Consider the following 27764-nt stretch of genomic DNA (forward strand, 5'->3'; position numbering starts at 1 on the left):
CTCTGTTAGCCTAACAGATGTATTGCATTACCTTTTAATGTCTAACATTGCTCCTGGACTTTAAAGGGAAAAAAAAATGCTTAAAAGGGCTCAGGCAAGGCTAAATCAACAGTTCAATTCCACGAGTCCACGTGGTGGAAGGCAAGAACCAACTGTCAAAAGTTGTCCTCTGAACTCATGTACACACACACACACACACACACACACACACACACACACACACACACACGCTGTGAGATTATTGTGTTTGTGTGTGTGTTGCCGGGAATTGAACCCCTGGCCTTGCACATGCTAACTATGCTTAACCACAGAGCTATAAATACTCAGAGTAGTGACTGGGCCCTTAGCTCTCTTGTGGAGACCGCGTAGTTCTCCGTTTACTTCAGATATAAATCAACTAGTCAGCGTAAATCGTGCGTGTTAAAGCTAACCAGGTGCAGGTAAGAGATTCGCTGCTACAGAAAATAGTCAGGGAAAGAGCCAAAAGAAAAAAAAAAGTGGGAGGTTCTGCCCGGGGAGGCGGAGTCGGCAGAGTTTAAGCATTTCTGACCAATCAAAAGGAGACCATTGGCGCGAGGGGGTGGGTAAAGGGGGAGCGGGAGATCGAGAACCCTGCCCAGTCACTGGAGCCAGAAGCCCTCCCGGCAGCCTCCTGACCTAAGTGCTTTTGCCCACCCAGAGCAACTGATTCCGAGGCCTCGCTCCAGCAATGGCCTTCGCAAATCTGCGCAAAGTGCTCATCAGTGACAGCCTGGACCCCTGCTGCCGGAAGATCCTGCAAGATGGAGGGCTGCAGGTAGTGGAGAAGCAGAACTTGAGCAAGGAGGAGCTGATAGCGGAGTTGCAGGTAAGGCGAGCCGGAGACGAGCAAAGTCACCGGGCTGACCTCACGGGTGCCAGGGCTGTCCTCCCCTGTCATATCTGTTGGTTCCGAGGCTTTCAGAGATTGGGAACCAGTAGAGGGAGGGAGGAGAGGAGAAGAGGAATGAAACGGCCCGGGGCTGCAAGATGCAAACTTTGCGTGCTGTTTGCAACCCCGTGTTTCTCGCCGGCGCTGCTAAGTACAGCTGCTCCCATCTGGTACCGCGGGATGCCAGAACTGCTCCGGAGCCTTCTTGCTCCGCGGCCCAGGCTGCGGGCTCCCGGCTCGGGGTGCTGCACGCGGAGACTCGTGCATGGGGACCCTTCCCCCCGCCCGGGGCAGGCCGCTGGGGTGGGGGCAGGAGGCGCTGGCTATGCCAATGCCCGTCCCGTGGCATCTGTGGCAGCGAACTTGCACTGCCTTTTGTCTGATGCAAGACCTTGGCGCGCTTTCCGGGGGCCCTGGGCCTCTGGGGAGCGCTCGCGGGATTCGGGGCGGGCCGAGGGAGCAACTAGAGCCCCCGTGCCGCCCACGCGGCCGCCCGCCTAGAGTCTGCCTCCACCGTCGGCTTCATCGCCGATCAGGACCTACTTCAGTTCATCAGAATCTCGTCCCATGCACCATCGCGAAGGGTTAACTTCTACCAAGTCTTCGGAACAAACCTTAATCCTTATAACTTAGTCTTTCCCTTACTTGAAAGAAGGCTTTGGTAAATTGGGTGACGTTGCTCAGATTTAGAGGGCTTATTTTGGGAGCGCCTTATTCCAGTTCCTGCCCTTTCTGCGGATCGGATCCATCCAGGTATGCTGTCTCCTTGATGCCTCTCAGCTGTCCTGCCCCATGCCCCAAGTTCCACGTGCTCTGTTCAGGGCCTGCGGCCAGAGCGAATGTTAAACCTCCCCTTGGGCAGGCTGAGAGGCCTTAAACCGCAGGGACCAAGCGGGGTTGCTCTGGCTGCCCTGGAAACCGTCGGAGCTGTTTCTCCCAGGACCCTGCCCCGCCTCCAATCCCCTTCCTCTGTGGAGCTGTTATCCAAGTGCCTGCCCAACAGCGGTCCTTATTCGCATACTTTTCTGGTCCTGGTCGTTAAGAAACTTGCAGGAGTCTAGGCCAGGTGGCACACAGCTGTAACCCCAACACTTGGGAAGCCTAGGGAAGGAGGAGGCTCCTCAAGTTGGATCCGCTGGGCTGCCTGAGACCCTGTCTCAAAAACAACAACAACAACAAAAAATGACAAAGAGCTGGCTGGCTCATGCCTAGCATGAAGGAGGCTGAGTCGGAAGCATCTCTGTGAGTTCGAGGCCAGCCTGGGTTACAGAATGAGCCCATGTCTGGAAAGCATGCCGAGAAAAGGAAAGGTTGTAGGTTTCCTGGCCAGTAGGGCCCAACACTGAGACAGCTGCTCAGGTGACCATTTTGAGACAACAAGCGGTGGCACCTGCTGGAATGGGAAGTGCAGGAGAAGGGACTTGCTTGGAACTGTACGGGTGGGCATGGATCAGGATGCGACTCTTAAGAGTGGGTAGTGTCAATGGAACAATTATTGCAAGCTCATCCGTCTCGCTTGGTATCAGAGACCTTGGCTCAACATCTAAGCAGAGGCTAGGAAGGCTGTGGAAAGGCTTTCAGATAACCATTGGCTGCAGTTGGAAGGCTTTGCTGTTTTCCAGAGGCAGTGAGAAATGTTATAGCCAATAAAGTGGCAGGAATGGCGGGGTGTGAGATGGGAGAGGGGCAGGCCAGGCCTCACCAAAAACCTGGAAGCTTGGGAGCAGGAATACGGTGCTAAAAATGCAGGCTGCTTTCAAGCAATGGAGATACTTGCCAGGCAGGAAGAGGTGGGTGCCGGCTGACTTGACTGGCTGGCCCCCAGGAAGAGCTCTCAGCCGTCAGTCTGCCTTGGCAAAATACCCAGTTCAGAATGCCAATCAATCTTGGCTACCTAGCAGAAAGACCCTCACTTCCACCCTCCCTCCTCACTTTATCTCCTCCTGGCAGTGTCTCCTGCCCTCCCCCATCTTAATCTTTGCAGTGAGAAGCAAGGGTTAGCCCCTTGGCTGGAGCTGGCCTGTGCCGCTTCATATCCGGGGCAGGCTGTTTGCCCTCAGCCCAAGAAGGAGGACCAGTCTCTCTCTCCCCTAGTGATAAACTGCCAGTCATCAAATCACAGCATAGCGGGGCACTGAGTTTCCCTAAGTCATGATCAGTGTTGTAGAAAACAAGAGGCTACAGTGTCTTCTTCATATGTGGGTATCAGACACGTGTGTGTATGTGAATATATGAATATAAAGACACAGATTAGAGGCTGGCTTCTTTTTTTCCCATCAACATAACATCATTATTATTTTGATGGGGAATCTTTTCTTATCTTTTAGCTAGCCTGGTTATTTCCTGAATCGAGTTAACGTCAACATTGTTTGAGACAGGGTCTCACAGTGTGTTTGTGTGTGTGTGCGCGCGCACGTGCATTACACATGCATACAACTGAGTCCTTTGTAAATGGTTAAATTTAGCTGGGTGTCAGTGAAGCACAGTGTGCTCTGGCTGTAGTGAGCATGCCTGCGTAATCCTCCCACACTTGAGAAGCCAGGACATCAGGATTGCTGCAAGACCATCTTAAAAAAAAAGAAAGAAAGAAAGAAAGAAAGAAAGAAAGAAAGAAAGAAAGAAAGAAAGAAAAGAAAGAAAAGAAAGAAAGAAAGAAAGAAAGAAAGAAAGAAAGAAAGAAAGAAAGAAGAGGGTGGCAAAGGAAAATGGCTCCTGCATTTAATCCCTGCACTCAGAAGGCAGGGCAGGTGAATCTCTGTGCTCCAAGCCAGCCCGGGCATACCTGTATTCCCTACAACCCAACAGGAAAATCACCTGGAGAGCTGCTGTACCCTATGTACTAAGTGGTAACAATAATAGAATTACCCACAAGGCCAAGCCCATGCTCGTGGGAAAGGAAGCTTGTGTGAACTTGAAGAAAGGGAGTGGGGCTAGGTTCCCACTGAGTTAGCGTCGTTTTTTTTTTTTCTGGGACAGACATAAATCAAGCAGACCAGTGTTTTCCAGCTCTAAAGCCTGGGAGTGATGAAATATGTAGGTGAATGTGTAACGTGCGCATTCTGGTGAAATGTAGACAAAGAGCCATGGAGGCACTTCTATCGGGGTGCTTGCATTCCCAGTTGGCGAGTGTCAGAGAGGAAAGAGCAGACACTGGGACAAGGGGGGGGGTAGGAGGATTTTGAGAGCCTTAACCTTACATTTTGCCCCTTCCCAGTGTTGGAGCCCTGGGGTAGAGTCCTGGATGACAGGCGTGCACGAAGGAAAGCATTCTAAGCCAGCACTACACTAGGAGTTTGGTAGGTGTGAACCTTGGGGTTGTCCAGTAGTTTGTACACGTAGACGAGGGAGGAACACCCCGGAGGGATCTGTGAGGGTTGAGCTTTGGTGCTAAGGAAGGGTCGATGGTGTTCAGGAGTGCCGGGGGTCGAGGGTGGTGGTGAGCAGTTAGCCCGAGGTGGGTTGACTGGTGGCCTCCCTATGTTTGTACTGAATGAGCCAAAGAAATGGCTTCTAGCTGATGTTGTAGGCGGCAAACTCTGACCAGTGTTGGCTCTGATGTAGATTCTGGGCTCTTGGGACATGCCAGCTGTTGGATGCACATGTGTACCAGTTCTACCGGAGAAGCTTCGGGTTCATTAGAGCCAAAAGCTGGTTGGCACAAGGTGATAGCCCCACAGAACAGACCCAGCCAGCGAGAAGAGAACATTGTTGCTCCGCTTGTCCTTGGGGGCTGTCAGAGAAAGCAGACCACTGGGACCCCTACATCCTCTGCAGCTGCTGCATCCTAGGGGGGGTCCTCAATTTGGGGCTACCTTGGAGGGAGTACCGAAACCCGGGGGAATGATTGGGCAGGTTACCTTGAACAGGGCAGGGCCTGGGTTTGGGATCACAGAAAAGACTGTGGGTAAGAAGGTTATGACTCCTTGGGTGGTCTGTGCCCTACTTGTTCCTTATCTGTGCTTGTCAGTTGAACTTGGATCCTTCTCCCAGGGTTGGCCAGTTCCAGGCAGGTTTAATATTTGGTGTTAGCAGTTACCTAAAGTATGCTTGCTGACTGCAGAGGAGGACGCTAAGCTTCCAGCCGCTGCCCTCTGCAAAGGCTGCGGCGCGGTGTTCACCCTCCTTTTCCCCACATGCTCACCATCGGGGAGTGGTCAGTTTTCTCTTTACCAATAGGAAACCTGAAATGAACATTCCAGACTTTACTTTTATGTGTATTTTATTTTGTCTGCTTGTATGGCTGTAGACTGTGTGGGTGCCCTAGTGCCTGAGGAGGCCAGAAAGGGGCATTGGATCCTTGGGAACTGGAGTCACAGATGTTTGTGAGCCATTACATAGGTTCTGGGAATGGAATCCAGGTCCTCTGGAAGAGCAGCCAATATTCTTAACCGCTGAGCCATCTCTCCAGCCACATGAAATTAACTTTTAAAATTCATCTTTTTACTCTCTTGAGACGGGGCTTCACCAAGTGCCTGCTCAATTTACAATTTTTTGTTTAAAAATTTTATCTTTCTATCTCTATCTCCGTGTGTGGAGTGGGGGAGGGGCAGGCAGGGGACAACCTTCAGAGGTCAGTTTTTTTCCTCCCAGCAAGGGACCTGGGTGCAGCATCCCAGGATTGCCCAGCAAGCATTTTTTCCAGCTGAGCTCCTGTTTGGTTCTTCTACTGTCAGGATCTCACACTGTAGCCCAGGCTAGTCTCAGATCTGTGGCAATCTTCAGGCTCCCTTGTGCGAGACTTGTCAAGCAAACCCCGGTGGCTCGGCTTTGCTCCCCTTGCTCTCAGGCATTGCGGGGTCTTTGCACGGGTCTGCATTGCCAGCCTGTGCCTTCACAGGTGTTTTATTGAGTTCTGCTCAGAAGGCACGTGGTTACGTTCAGTGGTGCATTGGATTTTCTTCCCATGTCAAAGCCATTGTCTTTCACTCTTTTTATGAGACATTTTTCCATATAGAGGTTTACATTTAGAATATGGCCATGATCTTACAGTTTCTGAATGTGTGTCTTTTTTAAAATAGAAGACTCTGTCATCCCAAGAGCTTAAGAAAACCCAGTATACACTTTGCTCCAGTGTTTTATTTTAAATTTCTTTAGTTCATCTGGATTCTTAAAATCTAAGCATTTCCCTCTAAATCTTCTCAGTACTGCTGTTCAGGCTTTCCTCTCCCCATCTCCTTGGTTCTTGCCTTTGTAAGTTCCTGCTCTGGGAGTGTTAGTGTTGCTGTTTGTTTTGAAGACAATGGCTTGCTCTGTCACCAGGCTGGTTTTGAACTAGCAACGGCCCTGCTCTGGTCTTTCCAGTGCCTGGATATTCGTCACCTTGCCACACCATGTTTGTCTAGGTGCCTGTTTCTGTTGATTTCCCAGCATGTTTGTTATGTTTCTCCCGATCCTTCCAACTTTTTCCCCTTTTCCAAAACCTACTGGAGATCCTTAGTCACTCTTATTGATCAAGTTGATGTAACAAGTGTTTCGTCATCAATGTTGCTGGTCCCTGACCTAGAGGCCACGACCTAGAGGCCTCTTTGTTCTGTTATTGTTTTGTCTTTGTTCTGTAACTGTGCCTTCATGGCAGCCTGACTAGCCGAGTAGTTGAAGACCCTACGCCCTTGTTGGGAACCTCAGCGGCTTTCCTGGAGTAGCCATAGAATTTTGACAGTGTCTCTGTGGATGCTGCCTTTGGAAAGTGGCTGCGAACTTGGACTCTAAAGAGGCTTGATCCTGACCCAGCTTCTTCTAGGGTTGGATTATTGTCTATAACATGGAGACCATGAACTAGGCTGTTGAGAAGCCCAGTGCTTGATATAAAATATCCTCTTTGTTTGTTTGTTTTTTTGAGACAGGGTTTCTCTGTGTAACAGTCTTGGCTGTCCTGGAACTCTCTGTAGACCAGGCTGGCCTCGAACTCACAGAGATCCACCTGTCTCTGCCTCCCAAGTGCTGGGATTAAAGGTGTGTACCACCGGCGTCTGGCGTAAAGTACCCTTTTAAAAAAAATCACCACTAGCAACTCCCCACTCCTCCGAGTCAAGGTATTTTCCAATTTGTTTTCTGCCCCTCCCTGGCTGTGACTCTGACTCTATTGTTTTGACATCTTGTCTGTCCACCAGTTCTTGGGGCTGATTTTAGATCTGTAACAGTGACTTAGTTCAGGTTACCTCTCGAAGCCTGTTCCTTGACCTGGAAAATAGGGATGACAGGGTTTGTTCTTGGTGTTGTGGTGAGAGCAATGTGAAGCAGCCCCTGGAGACGCTAACATGGCTAACGTATGCAGCACCGAGCCCCACAATGGGACTGTGGAGAAAAGGGGGGGGGTGCCAAAAATATTACAGGTAAATGCTCAACTGAAAAACGTTGCTTTAAGAGCAGAGATCTTTAGGTCTAGTAGATCAGGGGAAGGACAGCTGAATACGGGGCACCTGGGGATGGGAATGGAGGTTTGGTTGGTAGAGAGTTTGCCTAGTATCGCAGGGCTCCATCCTCGGCATGTCATAAAATGGGTGTGGTGGTGAGCGCTGGAAATCCCATCACTTAGGAAACAGAGACAAGCATCAGAAGTTCAAAGTCAAAGTCATCCCCAGCTACATTGTGAACTTAGAGTCAGCCTGATCTCACGAAGCCGTGTCTCAGAACAAAGCAGGGAGGATGAGATGGCTCTTCTGAACTTAAGTGTTAGAGAACAGACATCTGTCAAATCCAGTTGGAGGCAGGGGAATCCTTTTCTTTGGAGCCAGTGTGGCGGGTCTGTGTGCCAGCAGCAATGTGCTTTTTCTGAGTGGGTTCTGGCTAGTATTGGGCTAAGGTGCTAGAGAGAAGTTGGGACACCCTCTGGGCGCATGCTGGTATTGAGTGTACCATTAGGGCAAGTGCTGGCAGATTTTGGTGTATCTGTCTCCAAACTTTTGGGTCTGGATGGTTTCTTGGTTGTCTTACCTACCAGTGACCAAGCCAGGGGAAGAAAGAAAACGCTGGGACCCGGGGGATGGTGCTGGAGGTTTACAGAACTGACTGGGTTTTAAGGGATCAGGCGTGGTTGGGTGTGTGTTTCTCATTTGCACAATGAACTTGGGACACGTGGGAAGATTTCTTCGAATCTCCTGCTCTGTTCTATCTAAAGCACAGCCACTGAAGGGCTTGAAGTGCCCTTCAGGTGGCCTGATGGAGCTCTGTGGGCAGGCACAGTCCTGACCCAGACCAATGTGGGTACCTGAAGCATCAATAGCTACAGAGAAATGATTCTATAACTATTCTTATGCTTTTTTTTTCTTTTTTAAAGCCGGGTCTCATGTTGCCTGGACGGGCCTTGGATTCTGTCACTATAGATTCTACGACTGCTCTGGACTCCGGAGCAGTCGGTCCATTCCAATAGTTAAGCCACCCCACCCCCAGCATCAATACCCTTTGCCACAGCACAAGCTTCACCCCTCTCTTCCCAGCAGAGAGAACATAGCTCTGGCCTTTAACCTCTCCACACGGTCCCTCCCTCACTTTCAGGCTTGTACACAGTCAATGCAGTGTGGGGGCTCACCCTCGGGGGCCGGCTTTGGGGGACCTGTCTCTGTCTTTAGAATCCATGCGTGGAAGAGAGATGTAGGAAGGTCTCCATAGAACCTGGCAGAGAACGCCTCTGGGGAAACCGGATGTGAGGGGCCATTCCTCCAGCCCTCTTACATGACTTGTGGAGGAGGTCTGGGATAAGGAACGGGGTGACTTGTCACAGTGACCTGCCTGAACTTTGGCCTCAGGGACTTGGTGTTTTTTTATCCTTGGTGTTTTTTTTTTTTATTGACATTTGTCTTCTTGTTGTTTGATCTATTTTTACTTACTAATTAATAATTAGAGGTAATCTGGCTCAAGCACATGCTCTTCGGGCCTCAGGCCCTCACGTGCTGAGGTGACAGACATGCGCCCGCCCCCATAACCAGCGGCTTAGCGCCTTTACATCATTTCGTGCTGGCCTGAGGCCACCCATGTAGGACAGAGTGTGCGGGTTTTTTCACCTGCTACCTCTCCTGGGGCTTCCCGTCCTGTCTGGTCAGAGAATGTTCTTCCTCAGGAAAGACAGCATGTCTTTCTGAATGATGCCAAGTCGGGGGTCTCTTGGCCCAGCTGCGGTGGTGAATTCATGGCATGCGTATTTTTAGTGTGCTATTGACTGAGCCTCTGAGCAGCTGCAGAGGGCGTCACTTAGGTTCAACCCCCCCCTCCCCCCCTTCCTGTGGGTTCTTGTCTCAGGAAGCATTTTCGTTTCGGCAGGCAAGTCTTCCATTCATATTGCTTACTCATTCAGCATTCACAGACTGCCTTCCAGCTGCCTGGCCCAGGGGCTCGAGGCGTGGAATTGGATTCTACTTCTGCTCTTCTCTTCAGCAGTCCAATGAAGAAAGGGATGGCCAGGTGCTCGACCTGCCTGTCTTGTCTGCGCCTCGCACACCTGAGGCTGGAACCCACATCCCTCTCGGATCAACACAGCTTAGAGTTGAGCCCAGGCTAGACCGATGTGTGCAGACGTTGCCTTTTCTTTCTTTGGAATTCACCTTTGGAGCAAAGAGGCATCCAGGAGGGTTAGCGTGTGTGGTGCTGACTGAGACACGTGTCTGGTCACACTGGATGGGTTATCCCTTGTCTACAGGTACTTATTGGGGTACCATCTAGGGAGAGATGAATTGAATGCCTGGCGCCAGCAGGCTGATGCTGGAGCGTGCTGGCAAGGCGCTTGTATCTTACAAGTAGAGTCAACTCCACATCATACCTGTGCAGGGTGTAATCTACATCACCACATCACCGACAGTACACCATGAAGGCAGAGCTGCCCATGAGTGGCATTCATACCCACCGGGAGTGCACCAGAGGCTTCAGGTACCTCACAGAGCAGCTACGGAAACCCGGATATTTCTTCCCCTACCCAGGACTGCGAAGGCCTTATCGTTCGGTCAGCCACTAAGGTCACTGCTGATGTTATCAACGCAGCCGAGAAGCTCCAGGTGGTGGGCAGGGCTGGCACAGGCGTGGACAATGTGGATCTGGAGGCCGCCACGAGGAAGGGCATCCTAGTCATGAAGTAAGTTGTGGAAGCTGAGGGTGGGTGCGGAGACCAATAAAAAGAGAGGGAAAGAAAGGTGTTAGGCCTTTCGGAGTGCTATCTGAGCTGGGCCCTAGGTCCCTATGATGGTGACCAGTTCAGCTTGGTTTTTCCAAGGCTGTGGCCTGCAGTCTCTGGATATGGAACTCACCCTGCTTTGAGACCCACACATCTGTAGCTTAGGGTAGGAATCAGAAGACCGTAGGTCAAGATTTCCTGGTTTCCGGCCCCAGCCTGGCTCTTCCGTTTTGCTAGCTCTGTGGTCCTGCCCCTTGTATAGATGCATGCACTTTCTTGGTAAAGTGACGTCTCATGTTGTCTCTTCCTTCATTTTCCTGCACCAGTCTGAAGTGAAGAGCCCAGTTTCTCTTCTAGCACTCTAGGCCCCAGAGGAGAGGGGTCCCTGTTAGCGCTGTGTTTGTAGAAATGCGGGGCAAAGATCATGGCCAGCATGCAACTACAGCACTGTCCTGCATCAGGCTCCTGGTAGTATAGCTATTCCAGGCCCACTCTGCTGACTCCCAGTCCTCCTGTGCCTCCCCCTGCCCCCAGGAGGGTAGGGGTGTATTGACCGTCTGTATGCCCGTATGCCTGACAGAGGTCAGTACCTCATGTGGAGATGTTAAAGGATAACCCATTCTACCCGGTCCCTGCAGTTTTCCAGTCCCGCTTTTTCCCCTACCCTGGCTGCTTGCTAGGGGGAGAGCTGGAAGCTCTGTTGTCTTTCACAGTGACAAGCTCTTTTTGTTTTTTCAATAGCATCTCTTAACTCCCGGAACCTTTTAGAGATGAACACACCCAGTAGAGGAAGCAGGAGGGTAAACGCATGTTAGGTCTGGGGAGTTGTCAACATTATTCTGGTGTTTTGTTTTGTTTGTTGTTTTTGAGGAGTAGGCTTTTTTCTCAGTTCAAAATAGATTGAAAAGGAGAAACCAACCAAGTGGAAATAAAGACGTGAGCTTTGTTCCTAGTTCAAGCCTGGAGAAGTGATGATGAGGGCTACCCGACAGTGGGCTGACCTGAAAGTCGGAGATTTGCTCAGGGGTCTCCCCTAGGAAGGAGCAGAGGGGCACGGAGATGGATGGGCCCTGAAATGAAAGCCTACCGAGCTGAACCACCCACCCACCTTCCCATCACCGGAGGTGCTTCCCTGCAGGCGGCCTAGGTAGCCTGGTTCTTAGGGCCACAGAGGATCAGAGAAGCCAGCGTGGGAGCTTGGGGCTGGAAGCCTGGAATACTGGGTTTGTCTGGGCCCACTGACCTCTCTTCTGTTGGGTCTTTAGCACCCCTAACGGAAACAGCCTCAGTGCCGCGGAACTCACCTGTGGGATGATCATGTGCCTGGCCAGGTAAGTCCCTGACTTCTCACGTGACCCAGACACTCTCTGGTAGGTCAATGATTACCACAAGCAAACAGAGGTAGGGAAAAGACACAGCTGCAGGGGTACGCAGATGCCCCGGAGCTTCTCGGGTCTCCGGAAGTAGGCGTGGGAGGCTGGATGCTAACTCCAAGCGGACAGAGAGTGTACACACCATTTTCCCTCCCTCCCTCCGACTCACGACCATGCCTCACACCCACTGGGTGCTGTGCCTTCTCTAGTCCGCAAACCTTGAGGTGCTTTCCGTACTCTATAACCTCAAGTGCCATGTGTGTCCAGATTACTGCCAACTCGTTAAGCATTGAGATTTGGGGGTTTAACTCTTGTTAATTCATTCAAGAGACTCTGGATTGAGCAGCTGGGCATGGCCCCCTGCGCTGATCTGACTCTGTGCTCTAGGCCTATATTGTAACATATGCAATAAATACCTGATCATCATTCTTGTGCCTGCCTGTGAACTCCTATCTCAGGGAGCTCTTCTGGCAGGATTCTGGATGTGTGGGCCTCCTGGAGGGGACAGTCTAGTGACCAAGTAGATGGCTGGCGCATATAATGTGAACTCATCCTACGGCTCCAGGCAATTGTTTGGCAGGCAGGACACATACTATTAACAGCCTTTTCTCCTGTTTCTGTGACATGGGTTTTCTAGTACAATGGGGCCTGAAGCTGTTAGCAGTCCCTTTGAAGAGCCAGGCAGCAGCTAGCACTCTTGCTGGGGCCTGAGGCCTGCTGTGATTACAAAGTTCTTTCTTTCCTATCTTCTCCCTCCTGCTGGGGGAGTTGACCTTTGCTCTACTTCTCCCAGGAGTCCTTCATAGCAGCGCAGACTTTGCACTGGTCAGTGCAGGAGGATGAGGCTAGGGAGCAGCAAGGACTGCAGACACATCAGAAAAGCTTCAGCTAGGAGCGTCCTAGCTGAAGGTCTCCCAGGATGTCCGAACTGGGTCTCTCCCAGAAGGATGGTACAGGCCCATGACACTAGTTTTGTTTCTGCTGTTAATCTCGGTGGTATATTTATCTGTTGGAGTCAAAGAAGGATCCCCCAATACCACTTCTTGCCCCTACTCCTGAGGTGCTGGTTTCCCTCCACCGCCAGGGCCAGCTTATCTAAAGGAGTAGGCAGGACACTGTGATTTAAAGAAGGCTGCCCTCTCCCAGCCTCCCTTGCTGAGGTCCCTCATTGAGGATGCGCATGAACCATGACATCTCTACCCTGCTGGGGAGGAGGCTCCTGACTCATAGGTTAATGGGCATTCTGCTCTTGAGGCTGCTCCCCTGTGACTGGCTGAGTGCCTCCTGCATGCAGGAATGAGCGCCATGAGTAGTGTGGGCCTGAGCACTTCTCAGGGCGTCCAGCCTAGAGAAGGTCTGTGTTCCCAGATGTGGTCTTGGTGACATGTCCTGCAGTCCGTGTCTTACCCTTAAATCCTAGCAGTGCCCTAACTGCCACTTTCTCTGTTTGGTCCAGAAAACAAAACAACACAAAACATGGCAACTCAGACCTGGCCAGGCGCCAGTAGAAGGAGATAGTGTGTGGGAGCGTCGTGGGGGAGCAGATAGGATGGTGGTGGGCATGTTGGAGGTATTAAGATCATTTGGGGCAGAGTGGAAGGGTTTGGACAGTGGCACCCGTCTGCCTCAGGTTAGCTCTCTTGAGGTTTAAGAAGGATCAGCTGCCCTTTCCTTAGAAGCAAGAGAAGTTATCGAGAGTGGTCCTGATGAGGGCGGGAAGAGTTCCTGCCATCGTTGGAGCATTTGTCCCTTTAAACTGTGCAAGTCTGGCCACTACTTACAGGACAAAAACCTGCCAAACCCACTCCTTCTCCTTGTGGAGGTAGATCAGCTTCTTCTGCCAGCCTCCTGGCTGGAGACAGATGTCCTATGGTCTTTCTGTCCCAGCTCCCCTTACACACAGTGACCCTGAACCTGAGCCCCCATGCCCCCGGTGAGTGTGGTTCCCAGGAGAATGACTGACAGATGGTGGCTATGCTGTGCCGTCCTCGCGCCTTCTTCAGGGTGACCCACTGAACCTGCTGTGTTCTTCCAGGCAGATTCCCCAGGCGGCGGCTTCGATGAAAGATGGCAAATGGGACCGGAAGAAGGTGAGCTGTTGCCTTGGCTCGCCCATCTGGGCTCAGCTCCCAAGCCCCACTCTTGGTCCTGACTTGGGCATCTTTGCCTTTTGCCTGTCTGGTTGCAGTTCATGGGGACAGAGCTGAACGGAAAGACACTGGGAATTCTCGGCCTGGGCAGAATTGGAAGAGAGGTGGCCACCCGAATGCAGTCCTTTGGGATGAAGGTGAGAGGCTTCCAGACTGAAGCAGCATTGGGAGAGAGAGCAAGGCTTGAGGGAAGATCTATACATGGATCTACAGGACTCCTTGTCAGATAAGCAGTGAAGTCAGGGAGGAAGGGATCACTGGCCTCTGTTGGGACATCTGAACGCAAAAGCTGAGAGTACTCAATACAGTCCCTCAGCTCCTGGGTATTGGTAGCCCCGAGTCTCAATGGGCCAGCAAATGTTCTTCTGTGATACACATCCTTTCCATCATACTACAGGGCCTCCTGGTTTCGCTGTGTCTCCTCTCTGACAATTTAGAAAACAGACTTATAGCCTAATGCCAAGGCTTTCTGACCTTCCTATTTCCCTCACTTACCCCAGCAAAGATTAAAGATGCTAATAGGTGGGCATAGTGTCACGTGTCTATAATCTCAACATCTAGGCACCTCTGACAGGTGGCTCGTGAGTTCAAAGCCAGCCTGAATAGCAAGCTCCTTTCTTTAAAATACTTGTACATTTGTTTGCATGTCCTGATATGAGAAATGACTAAACAGCTTCCATGCTGTCTCAGAAGTCATTTTGGTCCTCTCTTTTCCAACTCTGGGAGCCAGGAAGTTCCTGGCTGGATGAAGGTTGGTGTTCAGTACAGGTCTGCTTAGATAGGCCAGACAGCTAAAGGCAGCTGACTGGGTGCCAGTGGGCATGCACCGTCAACCATTTAATGTGGCTGTTGAGGGAATTACAGGGATTGCAGGGCATGCAGCAGCCAGAGGCTTTAGTTAACATTAAGAAAATTGTTTTGACAATAATCAGTCCTTCCAGGTCTAGGAAACCTTACAAAGAGTTGTTATAGAGTTTCCCTTTCTCCCCTCCTCGCTCTTCCCATGGTCAGTACCCCTTCTACCTTAGCGCTAGAACGGAAGTTAGAGGTTGAGACTGACACCCACAATTTGTAAGTGTGTGCCTAAGGACTCACTGAAGGGATGGTGATCCAGACCTCAGGGCAGCATGCCGTTCTGCCACACTGAGTGTCGTATTTATTTAAATCGCACGCCTTCCTAAAGCCTCAGGTATATATATTAGGTCCCTGAGAGACACGGGCCAGCTCAGCAGGATCCATTGGCGGTGAAGGGAAATCTCAGCACGGCCCCTGCAGGTGGAGGGGTCAGAGGGGGCCATGAGTTACTAAGAATACTTTCTCCAAGGTCCAGATTTATCCCATGAAGAATTCTGAACTAAAAACTAAGGACCATGTTTCAGCAGTGCTAAACGTATGGAACAAACCAACTAAGCATTTCATTGCCATGCGGTGGCTTGGGGACTACCAATGAGGCTCTCCACCACTCCGTGACTCCCATTGTCCTCGGGGCGTCAACACCCAGACTTTTCTAGCGGTAGAACAGAGGCCTTTACAGTTGCTGAACCTAGCCAAAGAGCCCTGTTTTGTTCCCAAATAATAGCGGTGAGAGGGGAGCCCACACAGCCACCTGCTAATGCCCAGCTGCTCCCCCACCTGCAGGTGTTGGCCATGTGGGGCCTTGAGCTTCAATGTCAAGAAGTAATAGATTCTTCTCAGACCGGTGTTTGTTTCAAAGAGATTTCTAGAACCTGTTCACTTTACTGCTGGTCTGTAGCTTTGTATCACACACAACATGCTTGAGCGTGTTTAGGATAGAGTCTAACTGTGTAGTTCAGGCTAGCCTCAAACTTACAAGTACTGGAATTATAGGCATGCATAGCCATATCTAGCCACGTTTAACTACAACCAGGACTTTGAGGGTATGCTGTCTTTATTGGGGCTTCTTCTATCTAGATGTCTCTGAAGGGTCACTTCTGCCTGTCTCGGTTTTGAACCATTCCTTGTAAACCCCTAAAACATAGCTTGTGGTGCCCTCCCTCGTCAAGCCCCCTGACCACCCGGCAACGTTCCTGGGCTTTAGTGGGTGTCATCTTGGGACAGAGATTCTGCACCACCTAAGCTCCTGTCTGTGTCTTCAAAGCCACAGAAAACAAGATAGCTTAGTTCTAAGTATCTAGAGGAGGAAACAACGATCACATTAAGAAGTTATATTACCGTGTGTGCATGTATGTGCATACGCATGTTCACAAGAATGCACACATGCGCCCTGGTGCACATGTGGAGGTCAGATAGAGTGTGAGACCTGACTCTCTCCACCATGTGGGTTCCAGGGATCCAACTCCAGGAATATGCCCTGGTAGTAAGTGCCAGTGCCTACAGAGTGATCTCACAGCCCTGAGACCAATCCTTATTAAGCTCATTTTCAAACTAGTCTTGTTCCCTTTGAAAATAATAATTTAACTGGTAAAGCATGGAGATTTATAACTTATTTTGCTACCTAGACAATTTTTAAATATGGGAGTTTTGTTGGGTTGGTTTTAGGGTACTGGGCCTTGAACCTGGAGCCTCACAGAAGCAGACAAGTTGCTATACCCCTGAACTACATCATCAGCCCCTTTCATTATTTTCCCTTGAGACAGGGTCTTGCTGAATTACCCAGGGTAGCCTTAAGCTTAGGACCCTTTGGCCTTGGCTCCTAAGTGCTGAGGTTGCAGACATGCGCCAGGATGCCCAGCTTAAAGCACCGTTCTAATTACGTAATAAATGAATGTGTTCGTACAGATAACGGCCTCCCACATCAACCTCCCAGCACAAGCCTTCTCTTAGTGGCACTAGTTTGGCATCTGCCACCCCAGAGTGCATTCTCTGTGTGTACACGGACTGTGTACTATGCCCAGAGAAGGTTGCAGGTCTGTGTAGAACACAACGTTGCATATGGTGTTAAGGTAAAAAGTTTTCAAGCTTGGTTGGAATACTGTGGTATGGATTATTGGCTGTTCCACCAGAGAGGCACACTGAGGTTTCAGCAAAGGCCTCTTCCGTAATCCCTGTGGGGATAAGCTGCATCCCCCACCTTCCCACCCTCCCCACAACACACACAATGTGTAGGGTTCAAGGAAGGCCCCTATCAGGCAGGAGGAAAATTGTAGATGGTGGCCCAGAGCCACTGCCTAGCCACCATTCTCACCCATAGCCAGGACCAGGCATCATTTGTGGAATCTAGAAAGCAAGGAGAGGTAGTTAGAATCTAGCCAGGTGTGGTGGTGCATGTTTGGAACTCGAGAGACTGCGGGAGGATCAAGAACTCAGTGCTAGGTTGGACTGCATCCTGAGATCCTGCCTCAAGTATAGAGAAGAATTAAGTCCTAACACACAGGAAGGCTGGAATGGTTGCCATCCTATCAGGAAGTTTAGCTAGAATATGTATCTCCGTGTCTGTGTGAGGGTCTAAAAAGCTACTAGACAGATTTGGACTTTGGAAACATTTGGAAAACACCTTTGCGAAGCAAACAAATAGTGGTTAACAGGGTTGTGTTTGGCGGAAAAGGTGATATGACTTTAACAGAACTAAAGAGGACCGATTCCAGGGCAAGGTGGATGACACCTAGGTCAGCCTGTAGCCCGCTGGTGACCTTACACTCTGTTGTTACCTTGAACTTTCCTTCAGTGTGTTGCTAAATAAGAGCTGTAGTGATTGACTCACCTTGTTTATGCTGGCATCTCTCTCGGGGTGTGTAACCAGGCCCCGGCTGGCTCAGAGCTGAGCCCTGTGCTTCCTTACCAGTATCCCATCAGCATCTCTTAGCAGGGTCTTTGTCACCCTTGTCCTCAGGACCCGAGGTCCGGTGGCTGTTAGCATTTCCTGGCTAGCTTCTGTTTGCTAAGGTCGGCTGCATCAGTTGCGATACTCACAGGAAACTGAGGCCCAGCAAGGTCATCTACAGGCTCAAGAGTAAAGACAAGGAAGTGAGAGTCCACTCGCATGTCCTGGCTTACAGGGCCACCACTGTTTCCACTCGTGGCCCACATTAAGTCCCTAAGCGGCCTCTGCTCAGTGACGCAAACAACAGCCACTTTAAAAAAACTATTGCTATTTTATTTCAAATTTTTACTCTTGCAATTTTTTTAAATTGTGTGTGCATGCGAGTGTGCGTGCGTTATAGTGTGTGGAAGTTAGAGGACAGCTACGGGAGTTGGTTCTGTCCCTCTACCATGGGGGTGCTAGAGATCAAACAAGTGGTCAGCCTTGGTCCCCAAGAGTAGAAAAGACCACAGAGTGCTGTGAGCTCGCTCAGTCGCGCGTGGCTTTGTGATCTCTTGGTGTTCTTTTCTACCCTCACTGCACATGAGAAGAAAACACATCTGGATTAGAGATGAACGGGGCCATTGTTCTCGTCGTCTCTGGCGCCAGCAGACAAAGGCGAATTGTGAGGATGAGGCCAGGGATTCATCTCTCCCCCTGAGCATTTCCTTCTCTGTCCGGAAGCGAATGGGCTCCATCGGAGGGCAATAAAAATGTCTGAATAGGCCTTCGAAATATGTGTGCCCTTGGTGCTCCGTGCTGTGCTCCTTAGAGGACCCCAAGGAGCTATGTCTTTCCCCCAGCCTTCCCTGGTGGCTGGAATGGGGGAAGGGAGCTCCCTGGCTTTGCTTAGAACAAGGCTAATGATGCAAAATGTGGCCCCAAAGGGTTAACCTCTTCATAACTATTTGGCTTTTTTTTTCCTTTTTCCTCCCCCGAAGCTTTTAAGTGTGAGAAAGAAGTCTCTGTATTATCTGTCGAAAGGCTGAAGCTCCCTAATTTCAGGTGCTTCCCACACCCATGTAGCTGAGGGCTTAAAAAGCACGGGAAGGGGAAGAATCCCTCCCCATAGAGGTAGCAACTGCTCAAGGAGGAGGCCTCATTTCTTCCCTGTCTTCACTTACATCTGGGTCCACTATGGAGATATTCCTGAAGAGGTCAGGGGGATTCTCTCACAATAGTTTTGCTTAAGTGCATGGTAGAGCAGCGAGTGACTGAAGTCATCTCTCCAACGGCTCTTATATGGGGGTCCTCACCCTTCTAGGGGATTCTGACATACGGCTGGCAGCAGCTGAGGAAGGACTTCTGCCTCCAGCCATTTCTTGGATGCTGCAGGCACACCTGCCTCCGAGGACTGCCCTGCCTTTGTTCTTAGGGCTCTGGTGCCTCTTTCTCCGAAGTCAGAGTTGCCCATAGAGCTGAGCTCAGGAGGGAGGCCTGGGATGGCCTCTTGGGTAGATCAGGCAGAAAGTGCTTAGATCTTGGTTACTGTAAACCACCCCCACATACCTGTTTCCTACATCTGCGTGGCTGCTAGGACATGACCTTTGCTGGGACTTGGAAGAAGCTGAACCTTTGCTCTCTGGCCTTTGTGGACAATGCTTGCTCACTCCTTCCCCGGCCCATCACCCTCAACCCCAGGCACCTGCTGGTGGACAGAGGGCCTGGTGGTCATCCCTGAGCCCTTCCTCACCAGCGCTCCTACCTCAGCTTCCGAGTTCCGCTTTGTCCAGCCACACATGAGCTGCTTCTTCATCTACTTGCAGTTGGGTCTTGGTGACAGGCAGCCTTCCCTTGTCTGACTGTGCTCCCTGCTAGTTCTGCAAGCCTCCTCCCATTGACCTACAGAGGCAGGAGAGTAGCCCTAAGCGCCCTGTATTGTTCTGAGAGTTAGACTAGAGGATTCAGTTAGGCTTAATGTGGTACCCACTACTAGCAAATGGTGCGGTTACAGACAATACCAACATTGATGGTAAAGGTGCCTCCTCCCCTTTCTTGCTTCGGACCAGACTGTAGGCTATGACCCCATCATTTCTCCAGAAGTCGCGGCCTCCTTTGGTGTCCAGCAGCTGCCGCTCGAGGAGATCTGGCCTCTCTGTGATTTCATCACTGTCCACACTCCCCTCCTGCCCTCCACCACAGGTAGGCTCTTAGTGTGGGTTTTCTGCAGGTACCATTGAGCAAGTGTGGACAGGGACCTAGCGAGGACCCGCCAAGCACCGTGGCTCTTTGTCACAAGTGCTTGCTGCTGATGAAGGCAGCTGAGCTAACTGAAAAAGCAAGGTTTTGGGAATGTGCGGGACACAGACACAACTAGCGTCCCGTGTGGAGGCTTCATGGCACCCTGCAGGGGTGCTTTTGGTTCTTGAGCCTACTCAAAGCACGCTCATCTCCAAAACTGCCTGAGTCTAACCCATATCTGCTACAGAGTCTATGATCTCAGAGCATCTCTGAAGACAGGTGAGAACAAGGTACCTATCCAGCAGAAGAGACCTCTGAGGAGAGGTGGCTTCTGGGAACTGGTGCTGAGAGAGCGGGTTAGGAACTGCCACAGTGGGCGACGTCCCCTCTCTCTCCCAGGCTTGCTGAACGACAGCACTTTTGCCCGGTGCAAGAAGGGCGTGCGAGTGGTGAACTGTGCTCGAGGAGGGATTGTGGATGAAGGTGCCCTGCTCCGTGCCCTGCAGTCTGGTCAGTGCGCTGGTGCCGCCCTGGATGTGTTCACAGAGGTAAGTGCAGCCTCCGTGTCAAGTTGGAGGGGAAAGGTGAGGAGCCGAGAGGCCACAGGCAAGGAAAGGTAGCATCTCACAGGACAGTAGCTCACTGTTTCTGGCACAGAGGAAGCTGTGCTGCCAAGAAACACGCCTGTAGTTCTGAGGAGGTCTTTTCTCTGCTGTCTTCTGCAAATCCTGGGTCTTAAAATAGGACCCGTTCTTGGTCAGGCTGTTTGCTGTACTGGTAACTTGGGGAAGACCAAGATAAACTGATGAGGCTAGGGGTTCTAGACTAAAACAGGAGTTAGTGTGTCATTCCTGATACTTTAGTCAACCCCATGGCCAATGACATGGCCTGCCCAGTACCCATTAGTGTTCCTCTCTCTCTCTTCATTCCTAGGAAGGGTCAGAAACCCAGGGGTGATGGCAGTCCCCAGTGTGGACCGCTCTTCCAGCATGTGCAAAGGTTCAGCCCCAGCATATAGAGTGCAGAGTGCCCACCTCCACCAATTCCCTTGGCCCTATCTCAGCATCAGGGCTCCTCGCTGTGGCCCGGGAGAAATAGCATGGCCTTTGGCGCGAATGCAGGTTCTAGCTGCGAGACTGTGGCAGGTCACTTGGCCCTCTCTGAACCCCATGGCATTTGTCTATTCCCAGCCAGGGTGCATGGTGTATCACCAGCTCCCCTGTATATGACCATCTTCTTGATAATGCACCATCTTCTCCCGCCGTTAGGAGGCTGGGATTCAAATCGTTGCAATTCTCAAAATTCAGTGAGAACAACAGCAGAGAATTTATAATATAGCTAGTCCATGGTCAACTTAAAGGTCTCTCTCCGGGCAGGAGCCACCACGGGACCGGGCCTTAGTGGACCATGAGAATGTCATCAGCTGTCCCCACCTGGGTGCCAGCACCAAGGAGGCCCAGAGCCGCTGTGGGGAGGAAATCGCCATCCAGTTTGTGGACATGGTGAAGGGGAAGTCTCTAGCAGGGGTTGTAAGTATCTCTACGTGGGTCTGGGGTCTGGAGGAGTCCAGGAAGAGAGCAGACACAGCAGCTCGGGATGGACAGACTCAGCCCTGGGAATGGAGCCCAAGGCTGTACTTGAGTTGGCTCACAGGGTGGACGGGCAGGAGCAGCTCTTCTGTAGTCTTGATAGCCAAGGCCTTGGAGCCAGGAGCTGGGTTCTGAGCCGTTATATTGTAGCCCCGCTGCAGAGATTGTGAGCCTTCCCAGGCTCAGCACCAGTGAAAGGCTCCTTTGTTGTTCACATGCCTTGGGAGGGAGGGTGTGTTGCTGGGGTGAGGGAGCAGAGAAGGGCCCACTGTGTGTGTGTGTGTGTGTGTGTGTGTGTGTGTGTGTGTGTGTGTGTGTGTGTGTGTGTGTTGGGTATGCTCAACACTGCAGCACAGTGTCCATGGGCAGAGCTCACCCTGCCATAACCAACCAGTCTTCCTACTTTCTAAAACCTTTGCTGTGTTAGCCAGCCCCCTTGCTTAGTCTGGTGAATGCCAGGCGCCCCCTGCCCCCCCCACACACGGGGGTCCAGTAGAGGACACAGAACTAAGAAAGCACAGCTCTTCCTGGAGCCTTTTTCCCTCCTTCACCAACGCTTTCTGGGCCCTTGCTGCTCTGCCTCATTTTTTTTTTTTTGTTTTGTTTTGTTTTGTTTTTCGAGACAGGGTTTCTCTGTAGCTTTGGAGCCTGTCCTGGCACAAGCTCTTATAGACCACAGAGATCCACCTGCCTCTGCCTCCCGCGTGCTGGGATTAAAGGCGTGCGCCACCACCGCCTGGCTCTGCCTCATTTTTTTTTTATTTGTTTGGGGTTTTTTATTTATTCGTTTGTTTGTTTTTGAGGCTAGGTCTTACTAGTAGCCCTGACTAGCCTTGAATTCAGGGATCCCTCTGCTTCCCATGTGCTAGGACTAAAGGTGTATGCTGCCACACGCACTAACTACATTCTTACGTGCTATCATGGGTTTGTTATCTGGTTAATGCTGAATTCTAAGATCTCTGAGGACCAACAGGCTGACTATATGAATGCCCCAGACATGTAACTGATACTCTGCAAGAAACAGCGGATGAGTGAGAGAGGGCTCGTGCCTTCCTGACTGACTCACAGCCCGGAGAGAGTCACTGGTTGGGACAGAACCATGGTAGGAAGGACAGTTTCACTCAGCCGGCCTATGTCTCGTTAGATGGCTCAGTTCTGTGTCTTGAGACAATCAGGAGGCCACTTGGTCTATAGTGATCAGGGGGTTCCTTGAGGGCCAGTTGTGCTATGAGAGCCTGCAGAGCCCATGAAGACCAGGTGACACCGGCCAGCCCGTCTTCTCTTTCCCCTGCACACCGCATTGGCTCCTTGAGGCCACAGCACTTTTTCCTACCCATCTGGCTGCCCAGTGAGTTTTTGAGCAGGTGACTTTGATTAGGGTCCTGGCTGAACTCTCCAACCAGAGAATGGAAGACTGAACAAAACAGACCGTCTCTCCTGCCTCAGCTGATGCCCTGCTAATGAATATCCCCCCTTCTTGGGCAACCTGATAGAGCTCGACCCGCTCAAGTTTTTCAAAGGAGGGCTTCTGCCCCCTCCATGGGAACCCTCTGAGGGAGCCACCTCTCGTGAGGTGGCGGTGAGATCACATGATGTTTTCTGACAGGCTGCTTCCCACAAGCTCCACAGGATACAAAGACAGAGGGCTGCCATCCTATGTAAGATAGGAATTCTCTCCGTCTCACAACCGAGTTAGCAAATCGAGCTCTCTACCCCAGCTGCCGATAGTCTTTGGAAAGAAATGAAATTCCTCCCTGACTCGTCCTGCGTCTTCTCCGGTTCTCTGACCGTAGCACAGATGAGCCCTGGGGCCAGGCCGGTTTCCAGCGGCACCTGACTCTGCCCTGGCATCTTGCTATTTATTTTTCAAGATGGATCACTGCACACCCTTTACTTCACAGAAGTACAGAGAAGCAAGCCCTTCCCTGGGCTGGGCTGTGTGGCCTCCAGTGAGCTGTGAGGCCTGCTTTGGGGTTTCTTAGCTGAGCCTTTCTGCTCTGAGTCGGCCCTAGTCCTCCGAGTCCTCTGCTTTTCCTTCCCGTGTCTCGCTGCAGCTTCTGACTCTTCTAGTGATAACTATGAAAACAAGAACAGAATTATTACATTTTTCCCATCTCATAGCTGCTTATTTGATTTTTTTTTCATCAAACCCGAGTTTTTGTCTGCTTGTCAGTGGGGTGAGGATGTGACTTGTGGGGTTTTCTTCTGTAGTTACAGTTGGGCTGGAACTCAGGGGGAGCCACTTACCTTGGCCTCCCTAGGGCTGAGATTGCAGGCAAATTTAAAACCCAGATTCCTAATTAAATCCTTCTTGCATAGATTCTTTCTAAGTCGCCTCAAAGAAATTGTTAATGCCTGACTGGGAGCCAAAGCATCTGGAGCCACAAAAGGGAGCAGGAATTTTACCTCAGAACAAGGAAGCTCTGTTATTGGGTCTCTGGGAGGAGAAGGGAAGTCCAAGCCCTGAGACCCTGTACTTGGGATGTCCAGGGCCTTTCCAGTCGACTCTGGCTGCTCAATTTCCCAGCATGCCTCTGCATACTCAGCATAGATGGCTGTTTGAAGCATACTGTAGGCTCATTGGAACTGTCTGAATCTGGTTTTATATGTTATGGTAGCCGAGCATAGTGTTCAGTGACCAATATGGGCAGTCGCTTCAAATAACCAGAATAGAAAATAAAATAGGCCAGGCTTGGTGACTCACCCTGTAAGCCTAGCACTCGGGAGGTCTGCCCGGCTGGACTATAGAATGAAGCCCCGTCTCAAAACAACACAAAAAGGGCAAATTAGATCACCCTCCCTAAGAACCATCACTCTGCTTCCGTATACCTGTGATGTCCGTGTTTTACTGAGCTGTCCAGACAGACCCCTGTCTATAACACAGGAAGTCCGTCTCCCACAGAGGGCGCCAGTACCAGTACTGCTCAATGGAAGAAGCTAGGCTTTCAGCCCCTGTTCTGGCTACATAATGCAGCCGAAACTTTCCTCTGTGTGCCCTTGGGCTCTGTAGCTCTTCTGGTCTACAGGGATAAGTCATTGTTTTCTCCTGAGTTGCCCCTTCATGGCAGGCTGACTCTTGGCCACGTGGTGTTGATTTAGTTCCTCTTTTGAGCAGGTTCTCAGCCTCACCCTGTCCCCCTCTTTCTGCAGGTAAACGCCCAGGCCCTTACCAGCGCCTTCTCTCCACACACCAAGCCTTGGATTGGTCTGGCAGAAGCGCTGGGCACACTCATGCATGCCTGGGCTGGCTCCCCTAAAGGGACCATCCAGGTGGTGACACAAGGTGAGTCCAGGTCCAGCTGGGCCCGTGGCATGAGCTAGGGGTCCTGCAGAGACGGGGAGTAGGGACTGTGGACTCATATCTGCTGAGTCCAGGTCTGGCTGCGACCGCGGCATGAGCTAGGGGTCCTGCAGAGACAGGGAGTAGGGACTGTGGACTCATATCTGCTGGGTGTGTCCAGTGCTCAGTGCTGATCTAGTGGCAGACTCAGGGGACTTGGGCCCTGCTCTGGGTACAGCTCAACCCATGACAGAGTTGGACAAAAAAATGTATGTAAGTAGAAAATAAGTTCCCTGGGAAAATGTACTTAATTTTCTCAGATCATGTTTATGCAGTGCTTTTAGGATAGACAAGTTCCCCGTGCAAGCAAGACCAGAGAGTTTCGTGTAAAAGATAGTGGAATCTTTACAGAATCTAAATCGGTCAGCAAAACCATGTGGGTCTGGTTTTACCTGTGACTGTGTGTGGCTCGGTTGCCTTGGTATTGGGTCCACCACTCTGCAGACAGGGTTCGGTGCCTCCCTTTATCCTGTACAGGGCCTCCCCCGTACCCCCAATTGCCTGTTTGGCACCTGACACTTGGGGCGAGATCATGAGGTTGGGCAGAGCAGGTAAACCCAAAGTGCCAAGGTCATCAGGGATAGGCGGAGCCAGGGGATGCCACGCCCACGGCCTTGGGTTCCCAAGCCCCTGAGGAAACTTAGCAGGACACTGTTCACGTGGTTACTTGGGTGTCACCTTTCTGCTTCTGAGCTTGCCAGGGTCGCCATTCCCAGCCACTTGTGGGGAGCACACAGTTTTCCAAGCATCTTCTGGGAAGACAGGCCGGCCAAGGAGACCAGTCGGGATGGTCTCAGTTTTGGAGGGGAGTTTCTCAAATTGGTTAAAATATCCTAGGCTTCTGGGCTCAGCACCCCCAGCTGGCTTTTTAACACTCTTGAGGAATTACAGTGCCCATTGCAGCCTGCTTTTGGGGTCCCCAGGGCAACAAGAGCCTTGTCACTGAGAGCTAAGTGGTGCCTAGTGAACAACTAACTTTGGGGTAACCCTCTGTATCCCCAGGAGCATCTCTGAAGAACGCTGGGAACTGCCTGAGCCCTGCGGTCATTGTCGGCCTCCTGAGGGAAGCATCGAAGCAGGCAGATGTGAATTTGGTGAACGCTAAGCTACTGGTGAAAGAGGCTGGCCTCAATGTGCGCACCCTCTTTACTCTGGGCACTGCTCTGCCACCCCTCTTTTTATTTGGTGGGGGGCAGTCTTGTATAACCCAGGTTGTCCTTGAACTTCTGATCCTTCAGCTTCTACCTCCCAAACGCTAGGATTACAGGCGTGTGCCCCTGTGCCTAGCTCTATCTACCCTGCGCTTTAAGAGCCTGTTCCCAGTTTTGCTCTTTGGGTTTGCTTCTTGCCACCTGCCTGCCCATCGGTGAGAGCCCGCCTTAATGCCTTCATCTGTGAAGGGAGTGACCATATGTTTGAGTGTAATGGTGTGAACTCATACTCACAAAACTATGGATAGATGGATAAATGGCCTGAATGGGGGGTGTAAGGCACCTCCATTTCACAACTGAAGAAAAAAAAAAGCTGACTTAGGCTGCATCTAATGGAGCCGAGAGATGCTTGCAAACCCTGGGAACAGGTTCCTCCACCCTCTGAGCTTTCCTTTATTGGCTTCCTCTCTCACTCCCCTTGAAATCAAAGACTAAGTGGTGGCCATTTGAAGCTGGCCGGAGTCCTAGGAATAGTGTTCTCCCAGCCCTGCCACATTTACCCCCTTTCCTGCATCCTAGTCAGGCCATTGACTTAAGAGGCTGGTGCAGAAAGGACCAGGCTGGTCAGCTACGCAGTGCTTGGTCCTCTGCTTCCCACTTCTCACCCTTCCTGGCCAGCCAGGCAGACACCTGTTCCTCCCTTTATGGGGTATCTTGACTGTCCCGAGAAGCTAAAGTCTGGAGACATGAGTCTCTCCCCATTTGTTCCTGTCCCCAGACTGCTGAGCTGGTGGCCGGGCTTGATTCCCTGCAATTGGGTGTGATTAGACTGTTCAACTGTGCCTCTGTCTTGTCACTGCAGGTCACCACCTCCCACAGCCCGGGGGCCTCAGGGGAGCAGGGCAGCGGGGAAGGCCTCCTGACTGTCGCCCTGGCAGGTGGCCCCTACCAAGCTGTGGGCTTGGTCCAGGGTACCACCCCAATGTTGCAGATGCTCAACGGAGCTGTCTTCAGGCCAGAGGTGCCACTGCGCCGGGGCCAGCCCCTGCTCATGTTCCGAGCTCCGCCCTCCAACCCTGTTATGCTACCCACTATGATTGGTGAGGAGGCTTTGCGGGGGAGGCTGGCAGAGATGGGGTCTTCCCTGGGATCGGGCCTTTCTCTGTGCCTCAGGGCATGTCTATATGTGCCTCACCGAGGATCTTGCAGAGCCATTTCCACAATATTAGAAAGAAACAGCTCAGACAGGGAAAGAGAGTAGCTCATCTGAGGTCACAGAGTAGTATGGGCAGAGGTGGGCAGAGTGCCAGTTACCCCCGGCCATGGCACAAGTTCGCCATGTTCCCACACACTCTCCATATCCCTGGAGCTTACTTCACGGATCATTTCTTCCTCGGGCTCTGGTGACCAGCCTAACAGAATGTGTCAGAGCACAGGAGGTGCAGCCTAGGTCTCCCAGGACCTGGACTTCTGAGCGTTCTGGGTCTCATCCAGGTTTGGCAGAGGATGCGTCCCCAGACCCTGGGGGGACTTTATTTCATCATCTTTGCCAGCTGCCCAGAGGACAGTTCTCTGATTATCTTGTTCCCTCGTTATTGGCGTAGCTCCCGTCAGGGTATGAGCTCCCCGCCTCACCTGATACTCAGGCTGAGAAGAGGCCAGTGAAGAGGAAAGTCACCTGTCCTGCCGCAGCAGCTCTTTACTGTTTAGATCAGTGCCGCCCCCTCCCATCCTCCGCCCTTTGGCCTGGGTCACAGAAACCTAACATCTTACTACTCAGACCTCTTCTCTCACCCCTTCCACCATGTGCCATGCTAACCCGGGCTTTCCTTTCTGCCCACCCCCAGGCCTCCTGGCAGAGGCAGGTGTACAGCTGCTTTCCTACCAAACCTCCAAGGTGTCAGACGGAGAGACCTGGCACGTCATGGGCCTCTCGTCCCTGCTGCCCAGCCTGGACGCATGGAAGCCACACGTGTCTGAAGCCTTCCAGTTCTGCTTCTGAACCTGGGACTCAGAGGCACCAGCTCCTCGGGATTTTCTGAGAAACCTGCTCGCTGTGATCTATAGGGAGAGGAGATCCACGTTCCTGGGGCAGAACCCAGGCACCTGCCTGAAATAACATCTAGTAAAGAGTCGAATACTACATGGTATCTGTGCGGTCATTATCCAGAAAAGCCAGCAGAGGGCAC

General features: G+C 51.5%; 1 protein-coding gene across 1 annotated transcript; it reads left to right on the plus strand.

The window, feature by feature from the left end:
* The first annotated feature begins 586 nt into the window (after positions 1-586).
* Phgdh (phosphoglycerate dehydrogenase) lies at positions 587-27718 on the plus strand. The gene is made up of 12 exons (XM_075981806.1): positions 587-847; positions 9820-9971; positions 11276-11341; positions 13419-13473; positions 13572-13670; positions 19324-19456; positions 19895-20043; positions 20872-21024; positions 24235-24367; positions 25427-25557; positions 26438-26675; positions 27423-27718. The coding sequence occupies exons 1-12, from the start codon at positions 710-712 to the stop codon at positions 27575-27577; spliced, it is 1602 nt and encodes a 533-aa protein (XP_075837921.1). The 5' UTR covers positions 587-709; the 3' UTR covers positions 27578-27718.
* Positions 27719-27764: the final 46 nt, after the last annotated feature.

Source organism: Microtus pennsylvanicus, chromosome 7 (assembly GCF_037038515.1).
Source record: "Microtus pennsylvanicus isolate mMicPen1 chromosome 7, mMicPen1.hap1, whole genome shotgun sequence".
Taxonomy (NCBI): domain Eukaryota; kingdom Metazoa; phylum Chordata; class Mammalia; order Rodentia; family Cricetidae; genus Microtus; species Microtus pennsylvanicus.

Excerpts from the sequence above, each read along its gene's own strand:
- Phgdh (XM_075981806.1), top strand. The coding sequence starts at position 710 with ATGGCCTTCGCAAATCTGCGCAAAGTGCTCATCAGTGACAGCCTGGAC. Across the intron at positions 848-9,819 it reads AGCTGATAGCGGAGTTGCAG|GACTGCGAAGGCCTTATCGT; the intron begins GTAAGGCGAGCC and ends TCCCCTACCCAG. Across the intron at positions 21,025-24,234 it reads GGAAGTCTCTAGCAGGGGTT|GTAAACGCCCAGGCCCTTAC; the intron begins GTAAGTATCTCT and ends CTCTTTCTGCAG.